The following is a 13,091-nucleotide window of genomic DNA, read 5'->3' as shown; positions in this document are numbered from 1 at the left end:
AAGTTGGAGTGGACACACTACATGCACACAAAAAGTTCGAATCGCAGCTACATTAAAAATTCAGCGCCCTCATGTATATTTTGGTCCCTGTAATATTGGCTGGTACTGTCCCCTGCCCACATCAGGATATCCCTTGGTAAAACGGTTACCAGCGCTGCGTTGACTGAATGCGTGCTTTCGCGCTATGCAAAATCGCATGCTAGTCTTCCATTTCGCCATATTGGACGGGGCCCAACATTACCAGCACAAATGCGACTGAATTTATAACGAAAAGAATCCATTGCCATCCTCTATTTTGTCGAAGAAATCGACAAAAATGGATTCCCAATATTCCGTACAAGTGAAAAACAGGTTCTACCTGGACATGGATATGGTCGGAGATCCCTTGGAGATTCTTCCGACCGAAACAAAATCACAGAAGAAGGACAAGAAAAAGAAGAGCGAGGGGAAAAAGAAGGCTGAGGCGGAGAAGAAAGAACCTGAGCCACAACAGAAGCCTAAAGCTGAAGGTAAACTAATCTTGACGATCTGCCTTATCTTTGTTGATTTTCCATCATTTCTGTGCATAAATATGGTACAGAGCGTCTGATTTAATGTGATATTGCGAGCGCTGTTGGCAGTCACATGTACTGGAAGCCGCCATATTTAAACCATGAGTACGATAAATGCATAGGACACAGGAGTTGGAACTCTGGCAATTCAAAGTGTTCAGTGATCGACGCTGCTGAGTAAGAAGAATAATAGAAAACATTCCAAAAATGCCCGAGTACTGCCTGCATCTTAGCTGGACAAGCAAGGCCAGTATAGGGCCTAGCAGTAGGCTAATATTATTACTTGTTGTGTTTTGCTTGCAATAAAAAATTATAAATTATGGCTGTCGCCAGGAAATAAAGAAAAATCCCTGATATTAGACCTGCTTTTGCCATTGTGAGTAATCTTTTTTTGATTTTGATACACTGTTCCGTTATCCATGCAAAGTTTGTAATTCTCTTCCCCTCCCTCCGATACATCCATGACATCACTAGTTTCAAAGACTTGATACGAACTTGACTAAGATTGACCAACAAAATGTTGACTGCTGCTAGAAAGCTAAGTTCATAAAGAGCAAACTGCGCTATTACATCACAGGGAGTGATCATGAAATCTCATAAAAATACACTTTTATGCAAATGCCATAATAAAAATTATTCAAACAAAACAAAATCTTGCGAACAACGGGGCAATTTATTGCCAAAATAACTCCAGGAGAAAGCTTACATTAATGCAATGACTGCACATCTAATTTCGGGCACACTGCATAATACAAGCAACTGCGCAAGCATTAAATTTGATGTTGTCGTGATATACCATGCACCCACAAATGCATGAATATTCAATTTCCTATACCTCAGTACACAAAGTTTTAAGGATGCAGATTACAAGCAAAAATTGCGTCAGCGATACAAAGCATATAAAGGGATTTTGTGGTTGTGAAACAGATGGTACGTGGCAAGCACTCGCTGCTCTTTGGCTGTGGACATACAATTTTGGGTCAGCTCATACCCTAGTTAACTCGTATCCCGGTCAACTCGTACAAAAGAAAAAGAACAACAAGGAAAAAAGTTCTTCTGTTAATCATCAAACAAGCAGCAGGCAGATCTATCTCTTTTTGAAGATGGGTTGGCTCTGAAAAGAGCCGGTTGGTCGCCGTTCTCGTACCACTCCGAAAGCTTGAATATACATATACTTTGGTGCCAAGCTATGATAAGCTATACTAGGATAGCTGAACTTCTAAACACTGGGGGATTTTTCGACGAAAAATCCAAACTTTATACTTAAATATAGATCAATAAATGCAAACATTAAAACTCATATTAATTTATGCACTGCGTATTCTCTGCTGACTGGGCCAGGGGGGTACAAGCCAACCTGGGTAGGAGTTAACTCGGGTGTGAGTTGACCTGGGTACTAGTTAAATTGGTGCATATTTTGGGGTAACCCGGGTACGAGTTGACCCGTGGCGGGACATACCAGGCATGCCAGAAAGCGGTAATTGGCCAGATGTCACATGTATAGCCCAGGCAGTTTAAACTCCTTCTGTGTCCTTTCTCTATGGTTAGTGTTAACGTGAGTGGTTTGATACATGCACACACGGTACACATCTCGATTAAGAATTACATTCAAGTAATTAATTAATTGTACTTGTATAGAATTCAGATAGGCCTAAGTATAGTGAAGAATTCACGGATAAAAACATACAAAGCCCATCGAACAGTGCCCTCTATTCCTCTATGTACTCTGCCTAGTACATGCCAAGTCTAGGTGAACTAATCTTCCATCATGTGCAAGCCTTTACTCCAAGCCTTTACCTCCAGAACTGTAAGGTTTATGCAAAGCTTACAGATAGCAACGTAAACAGTCATATCCAACATGGCACTACTTCGGTTTGCGTGACATTTCTATGCCGTTACACCGATTCTACCCCTGTAATTTCGCAAGGTCTCCCAGGATGCAATTTTGTATGGCATGAAGGGGAGGTCATTTACATTTACCATTTAAAATAGTGAAATTTATGAGAATTTGTCTTACCACGCTGTGTCCATGACTGCCTGCCTGCCCAGCTCATTCAGGTGAAGGTTCATCGTTGTTAGCAGTGTGGCAGGCTTCATCACATTCAACGTGGCTCCAGTCTCTTTCTATTCAGTTTCCTTACGCTCGCAAATGAAAGAAAAATTTCTATTGGTTGAATGGAGTGCTGATGACATTCACCAACTACAGCTTGTCTCTTGTTTCATACGTGACATGGACGGGACCTTTCATTGGATAACACATTACACGTACTGGAACAGTCGTCGGAGTAGCGGAAATGCGTTTGCTAGGAAAGGTTATGCAGTGACCTCAACATGACCCCAAAAATATTTGTCCGAAAAAAACAAATCACAAGGGGTTGTGGCCTTGATCGCCTAGGGCTGTTTTTGGGATAAATTTCAGTCCTCCCCCCACAATCATTCATAATCTCCGTTGATTAAAGTCCCATCTTTGCCCTTGGTAAATGATTTTTTTCCCTGTGTCTGATACGGGCCCCTAGAGCTAAGGCTAGGTTTACTTTGTCTATAGTGTTTATATACTTATCCCAGGTTTTGATCGCATGTGCATGCACACAGTAGACTCAACTACACGTGCATAATTGATTTTTGCAAAATGTAATAGGTTGGTCAACTTTGCGGCCTGATGGGATAAGGTTAGTGGGCTCACTCTGTGCAGTCGAAACAGATGTGTCAAAATTGAAGCAAAACAAGTTTTCTTTTTAAAAATTCACTGGAATTCTTTTTTACGAATAAATTTTCCATGAATTTCAGAAATACTTCGTCAGGAAATCGACCTGTTCCATCCTGTAAAAGGATGTTTTGTCTTAAGAAATGTTGGAATAATTCCTGGGTTGTGAAATGAATATGATAGCCCAAGTACATCAAACACCATTTTTCTTTTTTTTTCAGTTTCTTAGCTCATTTGTAGAATACTTTACACCTTGACCTCAGTGCCTTTCCTCTGTAGAAATGTTGGCCTTGTTGCCCCTTAAAATGTCCCATTTCGTGAGGCAAAAATGGCATTGCCCCCAAAAAGTTGAAGTTAGAGCCCTGATTGTGCTTTTCATGAAGAGTTCTGAGATCAAAATAAGCTTCAATTTGGAGAAATTTAAGCCCCTGGGATGAGTTTTATTGAGAATTATGTGCAGGTTGCTTTAAAAGGTTTACTTCTATGCACATTTCCAATTTATTTTGAAGTGCTTAGTTACATGTACACCATTTTTAACCATCCAAATTTGATTGATTTGAAAAACCTGTTCTTCCATAGAAACGCGGCAAGAGCCTGTGGAGCCTAGAAGGTCAGGCGGAAGAGGTGGGAACCGAGGTTCAAGCGCTCGCCAAGGTGGGGAGAATCGACGACCGCCCCGTGAAAGGCGAGATCAGGACACCAGCGAGAACCAGGAAAACCATGCCCCGGTAGAGTTCCGGAGTGAGAAGTCGGACCGGCCAGTGTACCGGGGAGCTGAGCAAGGCGACAGGCCTCCCAGGGGCGAAAGAGGGCGGGGCCGAGGCCGTGGAAGAGGGCGCGTTGGATTCGCCGGCGGGCGCGACTTCCGAGGCAAGAGGGAATTTGATCGCCACAGCGGCAATGATAAGAGGTACTAATAAAATTGAGGTGTGATAGTGCAGGTAACCTCAGGTTGGGCACCCTGTGCCACCCTGTGCCACTAGGGGGGAGGGCGGGGCTACACAAGTTTCATTATTTTCAGGAGCTGTCTGTTTCACCTTTGGGTAGTTGTTTGCTTCTAGGATATTTCAATTGATTTTATGTACTTGCACCCTTTAAATCAGACACAGCCATTGTTATTTAAGTCCCAGAGGCATGTTGGTTAAACACCTGCTGTCCTGTCCTGTACCATTGTTATTCAGTGGAGGGCAGTATTGCAGTTAATTGATGATGAGCAGAAACTTCTACCTGTCTGACTTTTCTGCACTGAGTTTGCTTCGCACATTTTCCATCTAACATACTGTTTGATTTAGTCACTGAGAAAACCTCAAGGTGGGTAGGATAACTAGTTTAAAGTCCAGCCCGTTTCAGCCCATCTTAATTTTTCCTTGCCACCAGCACTTGCAGGTTAACTGACATCAATGGGATCCACTCAGGAATATTTGTGGCTCCTGTGACTCGGCAGGAAGTCAACTACACCAAGACCTTGTTTTTTTTAAAGTTCTCACAGATAGAAATCATCCCCCTAACCACTAATTTTTTCCACTGTTGGTCAGGTCCAACCTTTATGAAGGGGATCTGTGCTTGCTCAATATTCTCTTATCAGCTGTTTTGATAGTAGTGGTCGCACCCTTGTTGCACCATTTGACCGAACAAAGCAAGCCCTGCATTCCCGTCTTAATGTGAGCCTTCACGGGCTGAAATGACGCCTTATTCTGTTCCAGCAGCTCCTTGAAACCCCAAGACAAGCGGGAGGGCGCTGGCTCCCACAACTGGGGCACGGCCAAGGACGACATGAGGTGAGTGTACTACACTGGAACACACTTCCCTTACCTTTCGGGAGCATCTTGATGGACTCGTGCAGTTAGGGGCACTTCCTTGCAAGAGTCCACAAGTTGGTGGATGTGCTGCATTCACATGGACAGTTTTCATTAGAAGCTGTACAAGTCATTAACTGTTGCATAGAGCTAGATGCATGGTAACAGTAACATTTAAGTGTTTTGTCATGTGTCGTTTCGTGTCTACACAAGTCCTCTGGCTGTAGCATAGAGCTAGGTGCATGCTAACAGTGACACTCAAGTGTCCTGTCTTGTGTCATTTCCCATTTTTTTCAATATAAAGTAACTTGTGTATAGAAATCATGCCTGGGGAGATTCCAACATCTGCACGGTTGACACTGGAATGAATCTGGGAACGTCAAGCACTATTCACATTTATGCTAGCCAAACAAAATCCAAGTCTATTTGATTTCCACTAACCCTCAGGGATGTAAGCTTACATGACAAAGGCCCATTTCCTTTAGGATCAGGTGGGGAACAAGGCGCACTAATTGCGTAGTCAATTTCTGGTGCACTCACTCCATACTCTCTGTGGCCATAAAATAAGCACCTTGACTTTATATGAGACCAGAGAGTAGAAAATCTCTCAAGCCAGAGATATCCTTGTACGCATATCCACACCAAGCCTGGCAAGATTCAACTGTAAGATCGGTTGAAACACCAATGGTAAAAAAGCATTCTCACTGCTGTACCACTTGCATCACTAGTTAGGTTCTGTCACTGATTGGGCACTTGCGTCACAAGCCTGGCATTGTTATCACTAAACTGCCAACTATTACGTTGAAAAAGCTTTTCTCTAATGACTAGAGGGCGAAATATGTCAACAAATTTCTTTCTAGTTGGGCAAATTTTTTTTTCCTTACTCTTTTATCTATATTGTCCATCCAGATGCTTTTTTTTCTTTTGCACAAACTGTAAGAGCTCACAGAACACAGACTTTGCCAAAAACAAAACATTCTAACCTCGTCAGTTTTTTTTTGAGGTACTCCAGCAGTAGCGAAACAAAAACCCATAGAATTGTAGAAGACTTCTGAATCCAGCGAACTCCTACGATCAGAAGGGCTTTCGATCATTGCTTAATCACCCTGTTCTGCAGACGTTGACTGCTGATTAATTTTCTTGAATTCTTTTTCAAGTTGGAGTAGGTCTGGCAATTAACTTGTCGGGCCTCAATTGAAGACGTTGTTTGGTTCATTTCGAACTGTCCTCTTACTGTCATTGCAGGGACCTGAACACGTCGAACCTGACTGATGAGGCAGAAACTCCTGACTATAGCGGACAACCTGTGGATGCCGACGCACAAGCAAAGTGAGCAGTAACAATATCTCAGTGCCAGTGGTATTGACTAAAAACTCTTTTCATGCACAACAGTCACGTGCAGCTTTGGAAAGAACTCTTTTTTCCCCTGACTGACTTGCAGCATGCTATGCGTATCAGCTGCCGCATGAGGCGTCATTGAGAGTTGTTGGAAGTTGGCACATACAGAGAGATGCTGGCTTTAGGTCTGTTTGTTTCTTATTGATCCGCATTGGGATCAGTGAGCCGTCGTTGGTTCACTGACACCAGAACCCTCCTGATGAATGGAGTGAACCAGCCCTGGGTCCACTGATCGAGATCAGATTTGTGTGAAGCAAACAGGTCCTTTGCATCTCGTGATATTTATTTGATGACATGCTGTGAAAAAGGTGTAAGATAAAAAGACCAAATGTAACGTGAATCTCGTGCCTAGATTTTGGCCATTATAGGTCTTTGTAACCTTCAGTCGCATAGCATGTGGTCAGTGGTCAAGTGCTGACAATAGACAACTCTGGAGGGTTGTTTTGGACAGGACCTATGCATACCTATTTTGCGTGCATGCCACATCCAGGGATTGAGAAGATCGCAAGTGAGCTTAAATGTGACCCCCAAATGTTACTCTGGTTGCATCTGGTATGTCGGGTTTTCCTTGTAAACTTAATCCTATCCCTCAAGGTGATTTGGCTGTAATCTCTGCCAGATGCATCAGTCTGCATCATTTGTCACAGTGGCTTGCTGGCTCCAATGTAACAGGATCCAATTGGTCAACTCGCCCCAAGGCCAAACAGCCTCGGAGTCAGTGGTTGTCAGTCACCACAAGTTCATTGTCACAACAGTGGCATTGTTCAGTGGGACCAGCTCCCTAATGTTTGTTCCATGTGAGCAGGTCATTCGGGTTGAATGCCTGGTGCAGTAAACTACACTGGCTTTTCACACCTGCTGCAATTCACTGCACCTGTTAGGATTTAAGTAGATTTTTTTCTTCAACCGAGTCTCGACCAAGTCATGCATTCCTCCCCCCTTCCTGCAGGGAAACCACCGAAGATGGCGAGGGCAAGGAAGGCGAGGCAGCAGAGGAGGGCGAGGAAGAAAGCCCCAAGGAGGAAGAGGGCACTCGGGAGCTGACCCTGGATGAGTACAAGGAGCAGCTGTCCAAGGAGCGCTCTAAGGCCCAGTTCAACGTACGCCGCGCCGGCGAAGGAGAGGACACCAGCCAATGGGACCAGACCGTGGCCCTCAAGAAGCAGCAGAAATCTGAGGAGGAGAAGGTAAGACCTTGCCGGTGAATGGGGGGGGTCTGTAAAATGAAATTTCAACAAAATTGAAGTCTGGAAAAATGTATCTTGAGTTAAATTTGGAGTTTACATCCACATGCCAAGCTTTGAGTTTGGGGAGAGTCATCTCGTGTATTTCCAATGAAACTTATGCAGACGTGCCCTCAGTTAACAGCTGTGCTTTTAAATCAAATTCAGTCAAGTGATATGGAATGCCCGTGTAAGGAAGCAGAGGAAAAGGTTGAATTCTGGACTATCTGTGACTTAAAAGTGGAGTTGGGATGTTTAAGATCGACTTGATTTGGGTTGGGATAAACCAACAAAAACTTGTGATTCTTGAAAGGATAGAGCGAGTTTGTGGCTTTTCAGGGCAAGAACCCCCGAGGATCATCTCTGTTCCGTATAGACCATCCAATCAGGAATGGCACTCGATGGAATTGTGCATCTTGCCAGTGAGAACAAGTTGCTTGAGAGAATGGGCGGCCTTAGGGAAAAGGTTTCCATAACGTCTTTGCCGCAACCCTTCCTGATTATCCTCCCCAAAATCAGCATTGTAGTGATATCAGTGGACTGTGAGAAAGGTTGACAGAGCTTTTCCCACTTTGACTTTGGTACGGGCACTTTGTCCATGTTTTGAAAGGGCTTTGAAACATTCTGATGATAAAAATAAATCAGAGATGACCTCATGAAACCCTGCCTTTACCTAAACATCTATTTTGGTCAGCATGGTGTTCTTGTTGGAGATATTTAGTGACACTGCACTTGTTCACTAAAGAGTAGGAGATAGAAGTATTGCGTAGGCAGGGTTATTGATCTGAGAAAATCTTTGTCAGAGGTAGGGGTTCACTTGGAAGAGTAAGACTATCACAGTTGGATGTAGGTTTTCACTAAACAAATGGAAAACAATTTTAGTGAATGCCTCAGAAAGCTTTGTGTTCTTTTTAGACTAGTGATAAATACATGTAATCTGATAAAGCCCGGCTTTTTTCTCCCTCTCAGCCTGTGGTCACAGCCGAACACCCACACAAGGATCGCTCAAACAAGGCCCAGCTTGTGGATATCACCATCAGCTTCAATGAATCGGATCGTCAATCTGGAGAAAGCCGGGGTGGGCGTGGGGGACGCGGTGGGCGTGGTGGTAGAGGTGGGCGTGGCGGCCGTGGTGGCAGTGGTGGCGCGCGTGACTTTGACCGTGACCGTGAGCGCGACCGTGACCGTGACGCAACCGAAAACGATCGTGGGTACACCCCGCGGGGTGGTGGCCGGGGGGGCGGCTTTGGAGGGCGTGGTGGAAGTGGGCGGGGCCGTGGAGGTGGCCGTGGCGGCCGTGGTGGTGGCGGTGGTGGTGGTGGCCGTGGCGGCAGCCGTGGCGGTGGCCGCGGCGGCGGTGCCAGCAGTCAGGCCCCAGTGATGACCAGTGAAGAGGATTTCCCCTCTCTGGGCTCCAAGTAAGCCACACCTCGTTGCAGCCTCGCAATAGGAAAGCTGCTGGTTGGGCTCACCTTTACTGCAAAGGAAGCTTCAACAATTTCACTTACAACACACACACACAAATTGTACATGATGTTGTACGCTACCAAAAAAAAAAAGAGGCCTATGGGCCTGAACTGAATGACACTCATGACAAGGAACGATGGCAGCGGTTAGCTCGTTTCACATTTTCTACCCTGCAATGTGTTCGCCCATTCTTCTTTTTATTTCCCTGCACCCAATGGAGATGATATCATGTGCTTGTAATGCGGAATGCCAGCAGGAAAGAAATGGTCATCCACCAGATGTCAGAAAATCCCAGAGATTGTCACTTTAATTTAAGCGGCGGACAGTTGAAAGGATTTGCGATCTCGTGTTTTTTTTTTCATTGTGTGTCCCTTTCCATGTTGGTTAATAATACATCTTGGCATCCACAAAGCAGGCCATTATGTGCATGTGGTGCACTGATGCCTGGTAAAAAAAATTGCTCCTTTTTCCGTTTTTACTTGAAATAGCTGAAAAAGTACTTTATTGACAGACCGTGATTCTTTTCAAGATGTGAGGAGATGTTTTATTTCCAAACTCTTTTATGTGAATAATTAGAGAGATTTTCTTGTAGCAATGCGGTCCTTGGGCCGTTGATAAATTTATATACTGAAAATTACGATCAGAAAGATTTTTTTGATATTTTCTTATGTTTATGAAAAAGCATCCCCCCCTTCTCACAGAAGTTACTTGTCTTGTTTATTTTGTAAAATATTATGGCCCAAAGGTGCATTGATCTTGAGAGTTGAATCCTAGATCTTGGTGTTAAATTGTAAAGAAATCCGTACGAACTTTTGCCAACTTAGTGGGGAAACTTTTTGGGAATTGTTTGGCTTCAAAAGGTCATCGTTAGTTTAAAAATGAAACAAAAAACTTTAAATGGGAATCACAGACTGAGCCAAAGTCAAATGAAGCTACAGAAGAAAATTGAACTGTTTTCAACTGACACAACTGTGTAAAAATTAATTGGTTTTTGATACCTGAAGAAGATTCTGTGCAAATTGAAGGCTTGACAAGTGTTTTTTTGTATAAGGTTGTTAGCGTGTTCACAATTTTTTTTTCCAATTTCAATGAAATGAGGCTGGGGAAAAATTAGAATTCATATCTGTGTTTATACTCAACATATGCGTGCAATTTCTGGTACCTGCTTGAGACCCTTTACCTAGTCTTTTAGTCACTGTTTAAGGCTCAAGTCACACAAAGATGCAAATGAAACAGTTCACTGGTTATTATTGCAGAATGTTTGCTGTGGAAAGATGCCATTTATCTGGTTGACCCATAAAGAAAGTGTCCTTTCTCTGTGGCGTTAACCATATGTTGGGTTGTGGACTCAAATGTCAAACTCAATTTTCAACCTGACCCTCCTCAATCATCCAAAATCCAATGGGCAGTTTTGGAGGATTTTGGAGGATTGAGGGTGAATGGCAAAAGTGCATGGCTGATTGCTAAGGATGCCATGAGTGAAGGTCGTGGGTTAGACCTTGTGTTGTTGCTCAGTCATGTATAAATTGAGCCCGATATTTCTTTTGAATCAACCGCACTGCTCAAGAATGCCATTCGCACTGCCTCAAAATAATGACAGGAATTGTTGGAGGATTTTGAAGGATCGAGGCAGTAGTCATACCTCCAAGTAACATTTTCAAGAAAGTTTGGAGGATTGAGGGAGAATCCAACTATTCTGCACTCCCAAATTGGAGGATTCTGGAGAATTGAGGAAGGTCCCGAGCAAAAAGGCCTATGGGGTTTAGGGTTAAGGGGTTGCTACCTTGTACCGATTGATCAGAAAGTGATCTTTCACAGCTCAAGTGGAATTTAAGACTCGCACTGCATTTCCTCTCACTGTGTTGACGGCATTTGCATCTGTGTGAGTTACCAACCTGCCTTATTCTTCTCTAGTACTTCATGGCAGTGGTGATCCTGCATTATCCTGTGGACCTTTAGAATGAATTGTATTGAAAGTTCAATTTCAAGAATGGCAATTTTCCTGCTGGTGTCATAAATGACGCAGAAGTGACAATGGAGCTTGTGGAGCCTTGTGTACTGGTTTAGTACCCGGCCAGTGACAAGCTTTTGATGTCGAAAAGTTAACAAGAGCACTGTTTGTCGACTATTCTGCTTTTAACAAGGAAAGTTTAGGTCCCAATCTTTTGTTCATAGTTTTCATTCCTAATACAATGTTCCTGCTATAACAAGGTAATCTACAAAGTCTAAAGGACCTTTTATTCACGAGGTTCGACTATTAAGGGGTCATTCTTGCTATCAAAAGTCATGTCTACCTCTGCCTCTATTCTCTGCCAATAACGTTGGCTTCCAGATGGTGCTATTTCTCTCAGTAGCCCATGAACTTTATTTTTGGAATTTTGGCAATTCTGCTGCTGATTTGAAGAGGCCTCTGTACCGAATGACATCACACTTTCTTAACATGTACAGTAAAAGAGCCAGTGGGGCTCAGGGTTCATTGAGCGTACATGAAAACAAAGTGTGGCACTATCAGTGACGCGGGGCATTTAGAGAAAGTGGTGTAGTGTTCACCACTGCTTAGCATTGCTTTGTACATACGCATGTGTCAGCAGTTGATGCTTTGTACAGAAGAGATGCAGCTTACAAACTTCCTCTCCTCAGAAATCAAATTTGGAGGAAATATCTGAAGATGTGTCGTCACTGAACTGAGTCTTTGATTTTATACTGCGATTTAATTTTAAAAACATGATGAGGGTGTGATGTATCGTCAGTGTTTTATAAGATGATGTAAAAAGGCAAGGTTCATTATGATTCATACATATCTTCAGTACCCAAGATTAATTGTAGATGGATGACCAATGCAATCTTCTGTGAATGACAGCTCATAGGGAATAAAAAAGGAATTAAAAAGAGAATAGTTGCAAGGTTATTTTGAGAAAGCTTCAAAGCTCCAGTTTGTGGAGCTGTGTTTTTTCCCTCCAGCCTCATTTCATGTTATGCTTACCATTATGCCTTGATGTATTGTTTACGTAGCACCGACTGAATAACATTGCTATTGGGTGGAAGAAAAATATCAGAGTGGTATGTGTTATTTGAGTTTGGATTAAGTCTGTCAAGTGTCAACACACAACTGTTACCTTTTGAGTTATCAGGATAAGTCTAGAAACAAGCTATTGGGTCACCAGCAGTTTATTGAATCCAGTGTTGTAGTGCATGTATATCTTTGAAACTTCCAAGACGAGTGTTCTGTGAAGCACAGTTTGATTTAACTGTCTGATTGTCAAGCAGCACACTTGTTTGCAAGAGACCAGCCCAGATATAAAAGTACAAATATCTGGGTGCCGCCTCCCCCTATTTTTCAAGACAATTTCTGGTTCCCATTCAACTTAAATGTGTAATTGACTGTTGGCAGTATGCCTTTTTTGCGAGTTAAATGTAATAAAATCAGGTACACAGAGTTCTTTGAGTTCACATGAACATAATTGGAATTCTCTACTAAAAACACTGTTGCTTTACCTCGTGATTCGGGGCAAGCTTTTGCTTCGTTACATAAGAGCCAGTCCATTCCAGAGATGGTGGTTGCTATGCAAAAGCTTGACCCGAAGCATGAGGTATAGCAAGAGTGTCTTTTGTCGGGGGAATTCAAACTGTTCGGTTTATGTGCAATCGGATAACTCGGTATGCTAGATTTTATTCAAATTTAACTCACGAATAGCTTATTTTAGCATATGAAGTACATGTGCTGTGAAGTTGCTATTCTGAACAATACATTATTTCGTACTCATTCTGGGCATTATCCACTTTGTTCCAAATGAAGCTTTGTTTTACTTTTTATTACCTTTGCTCAACACTATCTTCTAGAGCGAGGGTCATCAAGATCGACTTTCTGAAGTTCAAAAAAAAAACACTCGTATAGGGTGTACCCTTCACACACTCTTCCTAGGTAAGGATTCCAAATTTAACAGCCCCCCCA

At 43.0% G+C, this 13,091-nt stretch overlaps 1 protein-coding gene across 2 annotated transcripts; it reads left to right on the top strand.

Moving 5' to 3' along the window:
- The first annotated feature begins 189 nt into the window (after nucleotides 1-189).
- Nucleotides 190-12,189, top strand: LOC110988474 (uncharacterized). Of its 2 annotated transcripts, none has more exons than XM_022251996.2 (6): nucleotides 190-509; nucleotides 3,835-4,165; nucleotides 4,962-5,033; nucleotides 6,297-6,380; nucleotides 7,399-7,636; nucleotides 8,642-12,189. In XM_022251996.2, the coding sequence occupies exons 1-6, from the start codon at nucleotides 317-319 to the stop codon at nucleotides 9,092-9,094; spliced, it is 1,371 nt and encodes a 456-aa protein (XP_022107688.2). In that variant the 5' UTR covers nucleotides 190-316; the 3' UTR covers nucleotides 9,095-12,189. The 2 variants fall into 2 exon arrangements, with proteins under 2 accessions (XP_022107688.2, XP_022107686.2); XM_022251994.2 differs by having other exon boundaries at nucleotides 4,959-5,033.
- Nucleotides 12,190-13,091: the final 902 nt, after the last annotated feature.

This window comes from Acanthaster planci, linkage group LG12 (genome assembly GCF_054643075.1).
Source record: "Acanthaster planci isolate LZ-2023a linkage group LG12, COTS_SCS, whole genome shotgun sequence".
NCBI lineage: Eukaryota > Metazoa > Echinodermata > Asteroidea > Valvatida > Acanthasteridae > Acanthaster > Acanthaster planci.
Note: the sequence above shows the minus strand (reverse complement) of the source record. Positions and strands in the feature narration are given on the sequence as shown.